This window comes from Oncorhynchus kisutch, unplaced genomic scaffold (assembly GCF_002021735.2).
Source record: "Oncorhynchus kisutch isolate 150728-3 unplaced genomic scaffold, Okis_V2 scaffold3996, whole genome shotgun sequence".
Classification (NCBI taxonomy): Eukaryota; Metazoa; Chordata; class Actinopteri; order Salmoniformes; family Salmonidae; genus Oncorhynchus; species Oncorhynchus kisutch.
This window is the reverse complement of record NW_022265941.1, coordinates 25,344-45,000: the sequence shown is the minus strand read 5'-3', so window position 1 is coordinate 45,000 and position 19,657 is coordinate 25,344. Positions and strand designations below refer to the sequence as shown.

Sequence of the window (19,657 nt, the reverse complement as noted above, 5' to 3'; positions counted from 1 at the left end):
TATCTCAGCTCCTAAAACACTCTTATTTTAGCCTATTGTCTTATCTCAGCTCCTAAACCACTCTTTTCTTCAACCTATTGTCTTATCACAGCTCCTAAACCACTCTTATCTTCAACCTATTGTCTTATCTCAGCTCCTAAAACACTCTTATTTTCAACCTATTGTCTTATCTCAGCTCCTAAACCCCTCTTATTTTAAACCTATTGTCTTATCACAGCTCCTAAACCACTCTTATTTTCAACCTATTGTCTTATCTCAGCTCCTAAACCACTCTTATCTTCAACCTATTGTCTTATCTCAGCTCCTAAACCACTCTTATCTTCAACCTATTGTCTTATCTCAGAGCCCTATGGAATGCTGAGTGTGTAGTGTTATTACTGTCTAGTACACTGCAGGGACAGAAACAACATAGCACATTGTGAGGTCATATGGAGTCTTACAAGTATTGGAAACAATGTTGGATGTGGATACAGTGGGAACATGTAGGTCTGAGAAAGTGTGATTTCATTGATGTTTGTGGAAATGTATGTAAATGTTAAGTTGTTTCTTGTTTTTGTCTGTTGTTTGTTTACTGTCAAGGAAAAGCATCAAGAAAAGTTTTATAAAAAAAAAATATATATATATATATATTACGTATACTGCAGGGACAGAACATCTCAGTCCATCTGTTCAGGCCAATGGTTCAGGCAGGCAACTGACACACTTTCTGACCCCGTATCTCCACCCCTCTAACCTGTGGCCTGCACCCTGCGTGATAGCGTCTCCATGGCGATGGGCAGCGGGCGCGGGGTGACGATGTGTTGGTCCCGGGAAGAGGAGGACTTGGGGACAGAGTTGGGAGGGACGGAGGCGGAGGAAGAGGAGAAGGGAGGCATGCCCACACCGTTGACCGTCACAGGCAGGTTGAAGTCATACGCTGCCACCTGCAGGACAAACACAGGAACTACCGACTGATAGAGATGGGATGGGGTTTGGGTCAGTTCAGTTTGGTGTAATGGTGAGGTTAGGATCATGATTATGGTGGGGAGAACGTATCCTTGATGTCTCTGTGTTCAGGGAAAATGTCTATTATAAACACAGATGTAGGTGGAGTACTGTGGAAGGTGGTTGATGTGTTGGTGACTAATAGACACAGATAGATGTAGGTGGAGTACTGTGGAAGGTGGTTGATGTGTTGGTGATTAATAGACACAGATGTAGGTGGAGTACTGTGGAAGGTGGTTGATGTGTTGGTGATTAATAGACACAGATAGATGTAGGTGGAGTACTGTGGAAGGTGGTTGATGTGTTGGTGATTAATAGACACAGATGTAGGTGGAGTAAAGGAGGAAGGTGGTTGATGTGTTGGTGATTAATAGACACAGATGTAGGTGCAGTACTGTGGAAGGTAGTTGATGTGTTGGTGATTAATAGACACAGATGTAGGTGGAGTACTGTGGAAGGTGGTTGATGTGTTGGTGATTAATAGACACAGATGTAGGTGGAGTACTGTGGAAGGTGGTTGATGTGTTGGTGATTAATAGAAACTGATGTAGGTGGAGTACTGTGGAAGGTGTTTGATGTGTTGGTGATTAATAGACACAGATGTAGGTGGAGTACTGTGGAAGGTGGTTGATGTCTTGGTGATTAATAGACACAGATGTAGGTGGAGTACTGTGGAAGGTGGTTGATGTGTTGGTGATTAATAGACACAGATGTAGGTGGAGTACTGTGGAAGGTGGTTGATGTGTTGGTGATTAATAGACACAGATGTAGGTGGAGTACTGTGGAAGGTGGTTGATGATTAATAGACACAGATGTAGGTGGAGTACTGTGGAAGGTAGTTGATGTGTTGGTGATTAATAGGTGAAAATGAGTATAGATGAGGGATAATGAAAACAGAGGAGGGAGGACGGAGCCCTTACTTGTTTAGGGGAGAACACCAGGCAACACTGGGCAGTCTGCTGCCCCTGTAAATCCATCACAAACACGTCTGGCTCCTGGCTCGTACCTGTAACACACCAACACCTGGCTCTCAATATTAGGCCTCCAGTTTAGTAATCCATACATCTAAATTGAACTAGGCTGACAGTTTATGACAGTCTATCTTCTCAGAGCATTTCAGTCACAGTCAATGTGTCTATCAATCAATCAAATACATACCTGCAGAGTGTGGAGGGAGGTGGATGGTGAAGTCAGTGTGTTCTGACAGGTCAAACTGGACCCGGGCCAGGGCAGAGGATCGGTTCCTCAGGGAGAACGGAACGCCACGACTGGAACCAGAATACACCCCGTGGAACAGGAAGGATTTCTGAGAGGAGGAGGAGGATAACAAAGATGGAGAGATGTTTCTGAGATGAGGAGGAGGATAACTAAGATGGAGAGATGTTTCTGAGAAGAGGAGGCTAACTAAGATGGAGCGATGTTTCTGAGAGGAGGAGGAGGATAACTAAGATGGAGAGATGTTTCTGAGATGAGGAGGAGGAGGATAACTAAGATGGAGAGATGTTTCTGAGATGAGGAGGCTAACTAAGATGGAGAGATGTTTCTGAGATGAGGAGGAGGATAACTAAGATGGAGAGATGTTTCTGAGATGAGGAGGAGGAGGATAACTAAGATGGAGAGATGTTTCTGAGATGAGGAGGAGGAGGATAACTAAGATGGAGAGATGTTTCTGAGAGGAGGAGGAGGAGGATAACTAAGATGGAAAGATGTTTCTGAGATGAGGAGGAGGATAACTAAGATGGAGAGATGTTTCTGAGATGAGGAGGAGGATAACTAAGATGGAGAGATGTTTCTGAGATGAGGAGGAGGATAACTAAGATGGAGAGATGTTTCTGAGATGAGGAGGAGGATAACTAAGATGGAGAGATGTTTCTGAGACGAGGAGGAGGAGGAGGATAACTAAGATGGAGAGATGTTTCTGAGAGGAGGAGGAGGAGGAGGATAACTAAGATGGAGAGATGTTTCTGAGATGAGGAGGAGGATAACTAAGATGGAGAGATGTTTCTGAGAGGAGGAGGAGGAGGATAACTAAGATGGAGAGATGTTTCTGAGATGAGGAGGAGGATAACTAAGATGGAGAGATGTTTCTGAGATGAGGAGGAGGATAACTAAGATGGAGAGATGTTTCTGAGATGAGGAGGAGGATAACTAAGATGGAGAGATGTTTCTGAGAGGAGGAGGAGGAGGACAACTAAGATGGAGAGATGTTTCTGAGATGAGGAGGAGGATAACTAAGATGGAGAGATGTTTCTGAGACGAGGAGGAGGAGGAGGATAACTAAGATGGAGAGATGTTTCTGAGACGAGGAGGAGGAGGATAACTAAGATGGAGAGTTGTTTCTGAGAGGAGGAGGAGGAGGATAACTAAGATGGAGAGATGTTTCTGAGAGGAGGAGGAGGATAACTAAGATGGAGAGATGTTTCTGAGATGAGGAGGAGGAGGATAACTAAGATGGAGAGATGTTTCTGAGAGGAGGAGGAGGATAACTAAGATGGAAAGATGTTTCTGAGATGAGGAGGAGGATAACTAAGATGGAGAGATGTTTCTGAGATGAGGAGGAGGATAACTAAGATGGAGAGATGTTTCTGAGATGAGGAGGAGGATAACTAAGATGGAGAGATGTTTCTGAGAAGAGGAGGCTAACTAAGATGGAGCGATGTTTCTGAGAGGAGGAGGAGGATAACTAAGATGGAGAGATGTTTCTGAGATGAGGAGGAGGATAACTAAGATGGAGAGATGTTTCTGAAAGGAGGAGGAGGAGGATAACTAAGATGGAGAGATGTTTCTGAGACGAGGAGGATAACTAAGATGGAGAGATGTTTCTGAGAGGAGGAGGAGGAGGATAACTAAGATGGAGAGATGTTTCTGAGATGAGGAGGAGGATAACTAAGATGGAGAGATGTTTCTGAGATGAGGAGGAGGATAACTAAGATGGAGAGATGTTTCTGAGAGGAGGAGGAGGAGGATAACTAAGATGGAGAGATGTTTCTGAGATGAGGAGGAGGAGGATAACTAAGATGGAGAGATGTTTCTGAGAGGAGGAGGAGGAGGATAACTAAGATGGAGAGATGTTTCTGAGATGAGGAGGAGGATAACTAAGATGGAGAGATGTTTCTGAGACGAGGAGGATAACTAAGATGGAGAGATGTTTCTGAGAGGAGGAGGAGGATAACTAAGATGGAGAGATGTTTCTGAGATGAGGAGGAGGATAACTAAGATGGAGAGATGTTTCTGAGAGGAGGAGGAGGATAACTAAGATGGAGAGATGTTTCTGAGAGGAGGAATATTTAAGGACCGAGTTGAATGTTTTGTTTTCTGACTGTGGCAAAAAAAACAGCCTTCAGAAAATGAACAGGTCTGCTCTGCTCTCTGAAAATGAACAGCTCAGCTCTGTTCTGCTCTCTGAAAATGAACAGCTCAGCTCTGTTCTGCTCTCTGAAAATGAACAGCACAGCTCTGTTCTGCTCTCTGAAAATGAACAGGTCTGCTCTGTTCTCTGAAAATGAACAGCTCAGCTCTGTTCTGCTCTCTGAAAATGAACATCTCAGCTCTGTTCTGCTCTCTGAAAATGAACAGCTCAGCTCTGTTCTGCTCTCTGAAAATGAACAGCTCAGCTCTGTTCTGCTCTCTGAAAATGAACATCTCAGCTCTGTTCTGCTCTCTGAAAATGAACAGCTCAGCTCTGTTCTGCTCTGGAGAGGGAGGATCCAGTTAAAGGAGAGGGAGGATCCAGTTAAAGGAGAGGAGGGATCCAGTTAAAGGAGAGGGAGGATCCAGTTAAAGGAGATGGGGGATCCAGTTAAAGGAGAGGGAGGATCCAGTTAAAGGAGAGGGAGGATCCAGTTAAAGGAGAGGGAGGATCCAGTTAAAGGAGAGGGAGGATCCAGTTAAAGGAGAGGGAGGATCCAGTTAAAGGAGAGGGAGGATCCATTTAAAGGAGAGGGAGGATCCATTTAAAGGAGAGGGAGGATCCATTTAAAGGAGAGGGAGGATCCAGTTAAAGGAGAGGGAGGATCCAGTTAAAGGAGAGGGAGGATCCAGTTAAAGGAGAGGGAGGATCCAGTTAAAGGAGAGGGAGGATCCAGTTAAAGGAGAGGGAGGGTCCAGTTAAAGGAGAGGGAGGGTCCAGTTAAAGGAGAGGGAGGATCCAGTTAAAGGAGAGGGAGGATCCAGTTAAAGGAGAGGGAGGATCCAGTTAAAGGAGGGGGAGGATCCAGTTAAAGGAGAGGGAGGATCCATTTAAAGGAGAGGGAGGATCCAGTTAAAGGAGAGGGAGGATCCAGTTAAAGGAGAGGGAGGATCCAGTTAAAGGAGAGGGAGGGTCCAGTTAAAGGAGAGGGAGGATCCAGGTAAAGGAGAGGGAGGATCCAGTTAAAGGAGAGGGAGGATCCAGTTAAAGGAGAGGGGGGATCCAGTTAAAGGAGAGGGAGGATTCAGTTAAAGGAGAGGGAGGATCCAGTTAAAGGAGAGGGAGGATCCAGTTAAAGGAGAGGGAGGATCCAGTTAAAGGAGAGGGAGGATTCAGTTAAAGGAGAGGGGGATCCAGTTAAAGGAGAGGGAGGATCCAGTTAAAGGAGAGGGAGGATTCAGTTAAAGGAGAGGGGGATCCAGTTAAAGGAGAGGGAGGATCCAGTTGGATCCAGCTGTAAGCGTGGCCTGCCCTCTTCAAAGCCTGCGTGGCCCAGCAGCTCATTCTACAGAGCCCAGCAGCTCATTCTACAGAGCCCAGCAGCTCATTCCATTCTACAGAGCCCAGCAGCTCATTCTACAGAGCCCAGCAGCTCATTCTACAGAGCCCAGCAGCTCATTCTACAGAGCCCAGCAGCTCATTCTACAGAGCCCAGCTAAGGGGCTGAGACAAACACTCCAAAGGAAAACAGGTCAATTCTGACTTTCTTTTAAAGAACTCCCCATTGCAAAAAGGAAACAGGACTACTCACACACAAAAAGTTGTCTATTTCTGTGTGTGAACCACCTGCTCATTTGAAGGCAGTAAACACCACCACATTCATCTTGTTCTGTTGGAAAAGGGGTTTCCATTCATTTCAAAACAGGAAGCAGCAGACTTTGTTGTTATGATAAATTGGTACAGATTGTTTGTTTTCCACAACTCAGCAGAAAAGGACTAGAGACTCTGCTGTAGTGTGCTCCTGACAGGGCATATTCAGGACACGCTGTTATGCTCTGCTGTTCTGTGTGTTTCGTACACACACACACACACACACACAGACATAGACAGACAGACAGACAGACAGACAGACAGACAGACAGACAGACAGACAGACAGACAGACAGACAGACAGACAGACAGACAGACAGACAGACAGACACACACACATACACACACACACACACACACACACACACACTGGCAAGAAAAAGTATGTGAACCCTTTGGAGTTATCTGGATTTCTGCATAAATTGGTCATCAAATTTGATCTGACCTTCATCTAAGTCACAACAATAGACAAACATAGTGTGCTTAAACTGATAACACACAAATGATTGTATTTTTCTTGTCTATATTGTTTACATCATTTAAACATTCGCAGTGTAGGTTGGAAAAAGTATGTGAACCCCCAGGAGTCTGGACTCAGCTAACCTGGAGTCCAATCAATGAGACGAGATTGGAGATGTTGGTTAGAGCTGCCCTGCCCTATAAAAACACTCACAAAATGTGAGTTTGCGATTCACAAGAAGCATTGCCTGATGGGAACCATGCCTCGAACAAGAGAGATCTCAGAAGACATAAGATTAAGAATTGTTGACCTGCACAAAGCTGGAAAGGGTTACAAAAGTATGTCTAAAAGCCTTGATGTTCATCAGTCCACAGTAAGACAACTTGTCTATAAGTGGAGAAAGTTCAGCACTGTTGCGACAGGAGAGTCCGTCCTGCAAAGATGACTGCAAGAGAAAAGCACAGAGCAGAATACTCCATGAGGTTAAGAAGAATCCTTGAGTGTCAGCTAAAGACTTACAGAAATCTCTGGAACATGCTGACATCTCTGTTGACGAGTCTACGATATGTTAAACACTAAACAAGAATGGTGTTCATGGGAGGACACCATGGAAGAAGCCACTGCTGTCTCAAAAAAAAACAATGCAGCACATTTGAAGTTAACAAAAGAGCATCTGGATGTTCCACAGCGCTTCTGGCAAAATATGATGTGTACAGATTAAACTACAGTTGAGTTGTTTGGAAGGAACACACAACACTATGTGCGAGGAAAAAAACACACATTGTTTGTGTGTTATTAGTTTAAGCACACTATGTCTATTGTTGTGACTTAGATGAAGATCAGATCAAATGTGATGACCAATGTATGCAGAAATCCAGGTAATTCCAAAGGGTTCATATACTTTTTCTTGCCACTGTACATACACACATACATTGGGGCAAAAAAGTATTGAGTCAGCCACCAATTGTGCAAGTTCTCCCACTTAAAAATATGAGAGAGGCCTGTAATTTTCATCATAGGTACACTTCAACTTTGACCAGGGGGGGGGGGGCTCCACATATGAACTCACCACGTTGATGTTTACCAGGGGGGCTCCACATATGAACTCACCATGTTGATGTTTACCAGGGGGGCTCCACATATGAACTTACCACATTGATGTCCACCAGGGGGGGCTCGACCGACCCGCCCACTCTCAGCTCCAGAGATTTCATGTTCCTTAGAGCTATCTGCAACACACACCTCGTTAGACAAGCTCATCCATCATGACTATCTAGGTTTCTGAAATAATGACAGGTAAGACTAGAGAATATTTAGGTTTCTGAAATAATGACAGGTAAGACTAGAGGTTATTTAGGTTTCTGAAATAATGACAGGTAAGACTAGAGGTTATTTAGGTTTCTGAAATAATGACAGGTAAGACTGGAGGTTATTTAGGTTTCTGAAATAATGACAGGTAAGACTAGAGGTTATTTAGGTTTCTGAAATAATGACAGGTAAGACTAGAGGTTATTTAGGTTTCTGAAATAATGACAGGTAAGACTAGAGGTTATTTAGGTTTCTGAAATAATGACAGGTAAGACTAGAGGTTATTTAGGTTTCTGAAATAATGACAGGTAAGACTAGAGGTTATTTAGGTTTCTGAAATAATGACAGGTAAGACTAGAGGTTATTTAGGTTTCTGAAATAATGACAGGTAAGACTAGAGGTTATTTAGGTTTCTGAAATAATGACAGGTAAGACTAGAGGTTATTTAGGTTTCTGAAATAATGACAGGTAAGACTAGAGGTTATTTAGGTTTCTGAAATAATGACAGGTAAGACTAGAGGTTATTTAGGTTTCTGAAATAATGACAGGTAAGACTAGAGGTTATTTAGGTTTCTGAAATAATGACAGGTAAGACTAGAGGTTATTTAGGTTTCTGAAATAATGACAGGTAAGACTAGAGGTTATTTAGGTTTCTGAAATAATGACAGGTAAGACTAGAGGTTATTTAGGTTTCTGAAATAATGACAGGTAAGACTAGAGGTTATTTAGGTTTCTGAAATAATGACAGGTAAGACTAGAGGTTATTTAGGTTTCTGAAATAATGACAGGTAAGACTAGAGGTTATTTAGGTTTCTGAAATAATGACAGGTAAGACTAGAGGTTATTTAGGTTTCTGAAATAATGACAGGTAAGACTAGAGGTATTAGGTTTCTGAAATATGACAGGTAAGACTAGAGGTTATTTAGGTTTCTGAAATAATGACAGGTAAGACTAGAGGTTATTTAGGTTTCTGAAATAATGACAGGTAAGACTAGAGGTTATTTAGGTTTCTGAAATAATGACAGGTAAGACTAGAGGTTATTTAGGTTTCTGAAATAATGACAGGTAAGACTAGAGGTTATTTAGGTTTCTGAAATAATGACAGGTAAGACTAGAGGTTATTTAGGTTTCTGAAATAATGACAGGTAAGACTAGAGGTTATTTAGGTTTCTGAAATAATGACAGGTAAGACTAGAGGTTATTTAGGTTTCTGAAATAATGACAGGTAAGACTAGAGATTATTTAGGTTTCTGAAATAATGACAGGTAAGACTAGAGGTTATTTAGGTTTCTGAAATAATGACAGGTAAGACTAGAGGTTATTTAGGTTTCTGAAATAATGACAGGTAAGACTAGAGGTTATTTAGGTTTCTGAAATAATGACAGGTAAGACTAGAGGTTATTTAGGTTTCTGAAATAATGACAGGTAAGACTAGAGGTTATTTAGGTTTCTGAAATAATGACAGGTAAGACTAGAGGTTATTTAGGTTTCTGAAATAATGACAGGTAAGACTAGAGGTTATTTAGGTTTCTGAAATAATGACAGGTAAGACTAGAGGTTATTTAGGTTTCTGAAATAATGACAGGTAAGACTAGAGGTTATTTAGGTTTCTGAAATAATGACAGGTAAGACTAGAGGTTATTTAGGTTTCTGAAATAATGACAGGTAAGACTAGAGGTTATTTAGGTTTCTGAAATAATGACAGGTAAGACTAGAGGTTATTTAGGTTTAGGTTAATCTACTGTAGTTGTCTAATCTACTGTAGTTGTCTAATCTACTGTAGGTGTCTAATCTACTGTTGGTGTCTAATCTACTGTAGGTGTCTAATCTACTGTAGGTGTCTAATCTACTGTAGGTGTCTAATCTACTGTAGTTGTCTAATCTACTGTAGTTGTTTAATCTACTGTAGTTGTCTAATCTACTGTTGGTGTCTAATCTACTGTAGTTGTCTAATCTACTGTAGTTGTCTAATCTACTGTAGTTGTCTAATCTACTGTAGGTGTCTAATCTACTGTAGGTGTCTAATCTACTGTAGTTGTCTAATCTACTGTAGTTGTCTAATCTACTGTAGTTGTCTAATCTACTGTAGGTGTCTAATCTACTGTTGGTGTCTAATCTACTGTAGTTGTCTAATCTACTGTAGGTGTCTAATCTACTGTAGGTGTCTAATCTACTGTTGGTGTCTAATCTACTGTAGTTGTCTAATCTACTGTAGTTGTCTAATCTACTGTAGGTGTCTAATCTACTGTTGGTGTCTAATCTACTGTAGTTGTCTAATCTACTGTAGGTGTCTAATCTACTGTAGGTGTCTAATCTACTGTAGTTGTCTAATCTACTGTAGGTGTCTAATCTACTGTAGTTGTATAATCTACTGTAGTTGTCTAATCTACTGTAGTTGTCTAATCTACTGTAGTTGTTTAATCTACTGTAGGTGTCTAATCTACTGTAGTTGTCTAATCTACTGTAGTTGTCTAATCTACTGTAGGTGTCTAATCTACTGTAGGTGTCTAATCTACTGTAGTTGTCTAATCTACTGTAGGTGTCTAATCTACTGTAGTTGTCTAATCTACTGTAGTTGTCTAATCTACTGTAGTTGTTTAATCTACTGTAGTTGTCTAATCTACTGTAGTTGTCTAATCTACTGTAGGTGTCTAATCTACTGTAGTTGTCTAATCTACTGTAGGTGTCTAATCTACTGTAGTTGTCTAATCTACTGTAGGTGTCTAATCTACTGTAATTGTCTAATCTACTGTTGGTGTCTAATCTACTGTTGGTGTCTAATCTACTGTAGTTGTCTAATCTACTGTAGTTGTCTAATCTACTGTTGGTGTCTAATCTACTGTAGTTGTCTAATCTACTGTAGGTGTCTAATCTACTGTAGGTGTCTAATCTACTGTTGGTGTCTAATCTACTGTTGGTGTCTAATCTACTGTAGGTGTCTAATCTACTGTAGTTGTCTAATCTACTGTAGTTGTCTAATCTACTGTAGTTATCTAATCTACTGTAGTTGTCTAATCTACTGTAGGTGTCTAATCTACTGTAGTTGTCTAATCTACTGTTGGTGTCTAATCTACTGTTGGTGTCTAATCTACTGTAGTTGTCTAATCTACTGTAGGTGTCTAATCTACTGTAGTTGTCTAATCTACTGTTGGTGTCTAATCTACTGTAGTTGTCTAATCTACTGTAGTTGTCTAATCTACTGTAGTTGTCTAATCTACTGTTGGTGTCTAATCTACTGTAGGTGTCTAATCTACTGTAGTTGTCTAATCTACTGTAGTTGTTTAATCTACTGTAGGTGTCTAATCTACTGTAGTTGTCTAATCTACTGTAGGTGTCTAATCTACTGTAGTTGTCTAATCTACTGTAGTTGTCTAATCTACTGTTGGTGTCTAATCTACTGTAGTTGTCTAATCTACTGTAGGTGTCTAATCTACTGTAGTTGTCTAATCTACTGTAGGTGTCTAATCTACTGTAGGTGTCTAATCTACTGTAGTTGTCTAATCTACTGTAGGTGTCTAATCTACTGTAGTTGTATAATCTACTGTAGTTGTCTAATCTACTGTAGTTGTCTAATCTACTGTAGTTGTTTAATCTACTGTAGGTGTCTAATCTACTGTAGTTGTCTAATCTACTGTAGTTGTCTAATCTACTGTAGGTGTCTAATCTACTGTAGGTGTCTAATCTACTGTAGTTGTCTAATCTACTGTAGGTGTCTAATCTACTGTAGTTGTCTAATCTACTGTAGTTGTCTAATCTACTGTAGTTGTTTAATCTACTGTAGTTGTCTAATCTACTGTAGTTGTCTAATCTACTGTAGGTGTCTAATCTACTGTAGTTGTCTAATCTACTGTAGGTGTCTAATCTACTGTAGTTGTCTAATCTACTGTAGGTGTCTAATCTACTGTAATTGTCTAATCTACTGTTGGTGTCTAATCTACTGTTGGTGTCTAATCTACTGTAGTTGTCTAATCTACTGTAGTTGTCTAATCTACTGTTGGTGTCTAATCTACTGTAGTTGTCTAATCTACTGTAGGTGTCTAATCTACTGTAGGTGTCTAATCTACTGTTGGTGTCTAATCTACTGTTGGTGTCTAATCTACTGTAGGTGTCTAATCTACTGTAGTTGTCTAATCTACTGTAGTTGTCTAATCTACTGTAGTTATCTAATCTACTGTAGTTGTCTAATCTACTGTAGGTGTCTAATCTACTGTAGTTGTCTAATCTACTGTTGGTGTCTAATCTACTGTTGGTGTCTAATCTACTGTAGTTGTCTAATCTACTGTAGGTGTCTAATCTACTGTAGTTGTCTAATCTACTGTTGGTGTCTAATCTACTGTAGTTGTCTAATCTACTGTAGTTGTCTAATCTACTGTAGTTGTCTAATCTACTGTTGGTGTCTAATCTACTGTAGGTGTCTAATCTACTGTAGTTGTCTAATCTACTGTAGTTGTTTAATCTACTGTAGGTGTCTAATCTACTGTAGTTGTCTAATCTACTGTAGGTGTCTAATCTACTGTAGTTGTCTAATCTACTGTAGTTGTCTAATCTACTGTTGGTGTCTAATCTACTGTAGTTGTCTAATCTACTGTAGGTGTCTAATCTACTGTAGTTGTCTAATCTACTGTAGGTGTCTAATCTACTGTAGTTGTCTAATCTACTGTAGTTGTTTAATCTACTGTAGTTGTCTAATCTACTGTAGTTGTCTAATCTACTGTTGGTGTCTAATCTACTGTAGTTGTCTAATCTACTGTAGTTGTCTAGTCTACTGTAGTTGTCTAATCTACTGTAGTTGTCTAATCTACTGTAGGTGTCTAATCTACTGTAGTTGTCTAATCTACTGTAGTTGTCTAATCTACTGTAGTTGTTTAATCTACTGTAGTTGTCTAATCTATTGTAGTTATCTAATCTACTGTAGGTGTCTAATCTACTGTAGTTGTATAATCTACTGTTGGTGTCTAATCTACTGTTAGTTGTCTAATCTACTGTAGGTGTCTAATCTACTGTAGGTGTCTAATCTACTGTAGTTGTCTAATCTACTGTAGGTGTCTAATCTACTGTAGTTGTCTAATCTACTGTAGTTGTCTAATCTACTGTAGGTGTCTAATCTACTGTAGTTGTCTAATCTACTGTAGTTGTCTAATCTACTGTAGGTGTCTAATCTACTGTAGTTGTCTAATCTACTGTAGTTGTCTAATCTACTGTAGTTGTTTAATCTACTGTAGTTGTCTAATCTACTGTAGTTGTCTAATCTACTGTAGGTGTCTAATCTACTGTAGTTGTCTAATCTACTGTAGGTGTCTAATCTACTGTAGTTGTCTAATCTACTGTAGGTGTCTAATCTACTGTAATTGTCTAATCTACTGTTGGTGTCTAATCTACTGTTGGTGTCTAATCTACTGTAGTTGTCTAATCTACTGTAGTTGTCTAATCTACTGTTGGTGTCTAATCTACTGTAGTTGTCTAATCTACTGTAGGTGTCTAATCTACTGTAGGTGTCTAATCTACTGTTGGTGTCTAATCTACTGTTGGTGTCTAATCTACTGTAGTTGTTTAATCTACTGTAGGTGTCTAATCTACTGTAGTTGTCTAATCTACTGTAGGTGTCTAATCTACTGTAGTTGTCTAATCTACTGTAGTTGTCTAATCTACTGTTGGTGTCTAATCTACTGTAGTTGTCTAATCTACTGTAGGTGTCTAATCTACTGTAGTTGTCTAATCTACTGTAGGTGTCTAATCTACTGTAGTTGTCTAATCTACTGTAGTTGTTTAATCTACTGTAGTTGTCTAATCTACTGTAGTTGTCTAATCTACTGTTGGTGTCTAATCTACTGTAGTTGTCTAATCTACTGTAGTTGTCTAGTCTACTGTAGTTGTCTAATCTACTGTAGTTGTCTAATCTACTGTAGGTGTCTAATCTACTGTAGTTGTCTAATCTACTGTAGTTGTCTAATCTACTGTAGTTGTTTAATCTACTGTAGTTGTCTAATCTATTGTAGTTATCTAATCTACTGTAGGTGTCTAATCTACTGTAGTTGTATAATCTACTGTTGGTGTCTAATCTACTGTAGTTGTCTAATCTACTGTAGGTGTCTAATCTACTGTAGGTGTCTAATCTACTGTAGTTGTCTAATCTACTGTAGGTGTCTAATCTACTGTAGGTGTCTAATCTACTGTAGTTGTCTAATCTACTGTAGTTGTACATTGTCTTTCCACGTGTTTGAGACTTTACGATGTTGTGTGTTTGTAGAGACTTTATGATGTTGTGTGTTTGTAGAGACTTTACGATGTTGTGTGTTTGTAGAGACTTTACGATGTTGTGTGTGTCTGTTTCCTTCACCTCCACTCTGGTGTCAAACTTCATGACAGCGCCGGGGTTGAGGTGCACCTGGACTTCTGCCTGCCCCCCCACAGGTACCACACCGTCGGTGGGGGTCACCACCATGCCAGGCAGGGGGTACACGTCCAACACCTGATACCCACACACATACACACACACACACACACACACACACACGCTATACCTCTATAGAACACACACACAAGTATAAACGGTACAAAGACCCGGTGTGGAGTGTGTACCTGGAAGTAGGCATGGTTGTGTCCTGTGTTGTGTAGCGTTGCGGTCCTGACGGAGGGGAAGATGAGAGGTACTGATCCAAACACCAGATGTTTCTCAGCCAGCTGCACACTGGATGAACCAAGCTGGAGGGAGGGGAATGGGATCTCTCTCTACATTAACAATCACAGGAACCTCAACTACAGAAACACACAGATACACACACACCTTGGCCAGACATCGTAGCTGTGCGGTGTTTCCCTGGTGAACACACAGGTCAAACTGTCCCTCCAGAGGAGAGGAGAAAGAGGGATGCCACATCACCTCACAGTCTAACTCCCTGTACGCCTCCACAGTACCTGGCAGAGAGAAGAGAAGAGGAGGGAGAGAGAGAGAGAGAGAGAGAGGGAGAGGGGGGAGGGGGGGAGGGAGAGAGAGAGAGGGGGGGAGGGAGAGAGGGGGGGGGGGGGGGAGAGGGGGGGGGGGGGAGAGGGGGAGGGACAGAGAGAGAGAGGGTGGTAGGGAGAGAGAGCAATACTAGAGACACATATAGAAGACTAGACTACAGAACATATAGAAGACTAGACTACAGTACATCACCATACAGAACATATAGAAGACTAGACTACATTACATCACCATACAGAACATATAGAAGACTAGACTACATTACATCACCATACAGAACATATAGAAGACTAGACTACATTACATCACCATACAGAACATATAGAAGACTAGACTACAGTACATCACCATACAGAACATATAGAAGACTAGACTACAGTACATCACCATACAGAACATATAGAAGACTACAGTAGTGTGTGGTTTTGATAAGGCCCAGAGCAGCAGCCTACCTGTGGCTGGGCGTATGGAGAAGGCCAGGCCCGTCTCTGTGATGATGGGCCTCCAGGTGAAGTCAGCCGGGTGGTTCCTGGGGTTGACCAGGGTCACAGTACCCCTGTAGCCCGACTGGGCCAGGTAGCTGGGGGAAGGGGACAGGACCACTTGGCTCTGGGACAGCTGGAGGACCACAGGGACCAGCTGGGACTGAACCAGGACATGGCTTCGGTGATGACTATTCACCGTGTAGGAGATTGACCTGGGAGAGGGAGATGGAATCTACCAGTCAAATGTCAGCCAGGCAGTCAGTTAATCAACCAATAAGAATTGGACTTGATTTGGTTTGTCAATTATCAATTAAGGAAACCTCTATATATATATATATATATATATATATATATATATATATATATATATATATATATATAGAGAGAGAGAGAGAGAGAGAGAGAGAGAGAGAGAGAGAGAGAGAGAGAGAGAGAGAGAGAGAGAGAGAGAGAGAGAGAGAGAGAGAGAGAGAGAGAGAGAGAGAGAGAGAGAGACAGACAACCAGACAACCAGCCACACACACAGTGACTAACTTGTGGAACTTTCCCAGCTTGGTGCTCTCTAAGACGAGGGGCAGGGTGGCTCTGGAGAGGGGGGGCAGGACGTGGGACAGGGGGCTGGAGCGCTGCAGCTCAGGACAGCAGTCTAACTCCAGCTGCACCCACACATACACCTGCAGGTTGTTCACCAGGTCCAGGTTCCTCACACACACTGAGGCCACACACACCTCACCAAAATCTATTAAGGATGGGCCTGGAAGGGGAGGAGGGGAAACCAAACTCTGATTCACATCTTTAAAATGCTAATTTTGTGAATATTCTCAGCCATGCGAGGGACAAGAGGGCTTAAGATTCCTAATGCAAACAAAGACTGCATGCGTGTCTCACCTATGACTACATGGTGGAGCTGCTGAACTGTCAGGGTGCGACTGCAGTCTGCCACCTCCTGGTTGGTGGATGGTAGTGCATTGATGCCCTCTGTCACCTGGACAGCAGAGGGTTAAAGAATGATAGAGACAGAGGAATTCCATACAGTCAGATATAGAATGATAGAGAGAGGAATACCATACAGTCAGTCAGGAAACACCAGATACAGAATGAAAGAGACAGAGGAATTCCATAGAGTCAGATATAGAATGATAGAGACAGAGGAATTCCATACAGTCAGATATAGAATGATAGAGACAGAGGAATTCCATACAGTCAGATATAGAATGATAGAGACAAAGGAATTCCATACAGTCAGTCAGGAAACACCAGATATAGAATGATAGAGACAAAGGAATTCCATACAGTCAGTCAGGAAACACCAGATACAGAATGATAAAGGGAGGGGATTGCAGAGGCTAAAACAGGTAACTGTAGACTTTAGAGGACCCATGAAAAATGGTTTACCAGAGACTTTAAACACCCTGCTTTACCTGTCTGAATCTGGACCTGGTCTCCATGGCAGCCAGCATACAGGTGGTCAATAGCTGGCTATGTCCCTGGTCGACGCTATGCCCCTCCTGGCTGTGATTGGACTCCAGGTCCCTCAGAGAGAGCTGGGGGGTGAGGAGTCCTGCGGCAGGCCGGAGCCCAATGTCTATGTTGTCCTCCACCTCACCATGCAGCCTGAGCATACATATGGAAAACATCGTCAGATACCACCTTGTTGTCAGCCTACAGCACATATTGAGGGGATTTTATTAAACTGGCCAGGTTGCACTGGGGTATGGCCCATCACGTGACTGGGCGAAGCTGGTGAGGGAGGCGCGCTCTGCTCATATTATCAACAAGTCAGCATGATGCATCGTTCAGAAACATCTATTTTTCATCAAATACAGGATATGTTTGAACCTTCAAACTAGTTTTCATTGGGAAGGAAGATAAAGCCTTTCATTCAAAAGAGAAGTGTGGAGTGCCAGATGAATCAGGTCCCCTCATAGGTCAAAGTTTTAGAAGGGGAGTGGCTAGGACCGAGCTTTGGAAAGGGGGGAGGGGTGGATTTGTCAGTTTCAGTTTGCAGTTTCGTTCTTGCTTAAAATGTTGAACCCACTAAGCAGTTACCGCCAGGCGATGTCTTTTGGACTTTGTTTTTGTGGTCCGGCTGTCTTATTCAGGTATTTTTGTGGTGCGGTCTGGACCGGCCTTGATTTCAATATCCACTGATTTAGACAATATTTGAACCATTCATAGACATCTATATTTGGTTCAGATTTGGTCCAGTCCAGACCAGCCTTGATTTGACCCCAAAAAACAAGTCTATGATTGGCCTATGGGACTCCCAATCACGGCTGGTTGTGATACAGCCTGGAATTGAACCAGGGTCTGCAGTGACGCCTCTAACAGTAGAGCACAATACAGTAGAGCACAATACAGTACTTGTACTCTATTCTACTGAACTAAACTGTACTCCATAGTACTTTACTGAATAAAACTCAACTGTCCCGTACCATACCATACTCTACAGTACTTTACTGTACTGTACTGTAATGTGATTTTCATACGTGTGAAACAGCCTAGACGTCTATGATTCGTTCAGATTTGGATCTGGTCAGCACTGACCAAATTTGTACTTGTTTGGTGGTAAGGGTAGGTAACAACACACCCGACACGCTGATCATCAACACGGGGACCCCTCAGGGGTGTGTGCTCAGTCCCCTCCTGTACTCCCTGTTCACTCATGACTGCACGGCCAGGCACGACTCCAACACCATCATTGAGTTTGTTGATTTACACAACAGTGGTAGGCCTGATCACCGACAACGATGAGTATTTTCTTAAAACTGCATTGTTGGTTAAGGGCTTGTCAGTAAGCATTTCACTGTAAGGTCTACTACACCTGTTGTATTCAGCATTTCACTGTAAGGTCTACCTACACCTGTTGTATTCAGCATTTCACTGTAAGGTCTACTACACCTGTTGTATTCAGCATTTCACTGTAAGGTCTACTACACCTGTTGTATTCAGCATTTCACTGGAAGGTCTACTACACCTGTTGTATTCGGCGCATGTGACAAATACAATTTGATTTGATTTGAAGACGCATTTTCAGCACCTGAAATGTCTTTTCAGGGTCATTTTGCTTACTGGGTAGCTCTTTGGTTGTGGGTGCCAAGATTACAACATACAGAACACACATCCCACTCTGTCTACCTCGCAGTGGTTTTCTGCAAGCGTGTCTTTCGCAGGCTCCTGATGAAGGCTAGGTAGTGATCTCTGTGTCTCTGTCTCTGCTGCTCCTCCTCCTCCGTGAAGGAAAAGTCAGGGTCCTCGTAGCGGTAACGCTCCACCCCCGTGAAGATGGTCCTGGGTGGAGGGAGAGAGGATATAAGCAGTTCATAAGAGTTCATAGGCAGAACATAGGGGCTACATAGGACTTTACAGAACATAGGGGCTACATAGGTCTTTAGAGAACATAGGGGCTACATAGGACATTAGAGAACATAGGGGCTACATAGGACTTTACAGAACATAGGGGCTACATAGGACTTTACAGAACATAGGGGCTACATAGGACTTTACAGAACATAGGGGCTACATAGGACATTACAGAACATAGGGGCTACATAGGTCTTTAGAGAACATAGGGGCTACATAGGACTTTACAGAACATAGGGGCTACATAGGTCTTTACAGAACATAGGGGCCACATAGGACTTTACAGAACATAGGGGCTACATAGGACTTTACAGAACATAGGGGCTACATAGGACATTACAGAACATAGGGGCTACATAGGACTTTACAGAACATAGGGGCTACATAGGACTTTACAGAACATAGGGGCTACATAGGACTTTACAGAACATAGGGGCTACATAGGACATTACAGAACATAGGGGCTACATAGGTCTTTACAGAACATAGGGGCTACATAGGTCTTTACAGAACATAGGGGCTACATAGGACATTACAGAACATAGGGGCTACATAGGACATTACAGAACATAGGGGCTACATAGGTCTTTACAGAACATAGGGGCTACATAGGTCTTTACAGAACATAGGGGCTACATAGGACATTAGAGAACATAGGGGCTACATAGGTCTTTACAGAACATAGGGGCTACATAGGACTTTACAAGAACACGGATGCAAATTGTAAACCAACCGCGCTGACTGCCCAGACATCTGGTCACTTTAATAATGCCACTTTAATAATGTTTACATATCTTGCATTACTCATCTCATTTGTATATACTGTATCTTATACCATCTATTGCATCTTCCCTATGACACTCGGTTATCGCTCATCCATATATTTATATGTACATATTCTTATTCCATCCCTTTACTTAGAATTGTGTGTATTAGGTAGTTGTTGTGGAATTGTTAGATTACTTGTTACATATCACTGCACTGTCGGAACTAGAAGCACAAGCATTTCACTACACTCGCATTAACATTCTATGTGACCAATAGAATTTGATTTGATTTGATCTGGCTAGTAGGTCCCTGCAAACCTGACTGCA

At 41.9% G+C, this 19,657-nt stretch overlaps 1 protein-coding gene across 1 annotated transcript in view; it reads right to left on the bottom strand.

The window, feature by feature from the left end:
* The window catches only part of LOC116372998 (cilia- and flagella-associated protein 47-like), a 47,375-nt gene that overhangs the window by 21,767 nt on the left and 5,951 nt on the right, over positions 1–19,657 (bottom strand). Inside the window, exons 11-22 of the mRNA XM_031821597.1 lie at positions 18,339–18,491; positions 16,622–16,814; positions 16,089–16,185; positions 15,735–15,954; positions 15,168–15,412; positions 14,536–14,666; positions 14,331–14,453; positions 14,089–14,220; positions 7,595–7,672; positions 2,143–2,290; positions 1,905–1,990; positions 734–923 (exon numbers count right to left, since the gene is read on the bottom strand). Of these exons, the coding sequence (XP_031677457.1) occupies positions 734–923; positions 1,905–1,990; positions 2,143–2,290; positions 7,595–7,672; positions 14,089–14,220; positions 14,331–14,453; positions 14,536–14,666; positions 15,168–15,412; positions 15,735–15,954; positions 16,089–16,185; positions 16,622–16,814; positions 18,339–18,491 (1,796 nt within the window). The remainder of the gene's footprint in view (positions 1–733; positions 924–1,904; positions 1,991–2,142; positions 2,291–7,594; positions 7,673–14,088; positions 14,221–14,330; positions 14,454–14,535; positions 14,667–15,167; positions 15,413–15,734; positions 15,955–16,088; positions 16,186–16,621; positions 16,815–18,338; positions 18,492–19,657) is intronic.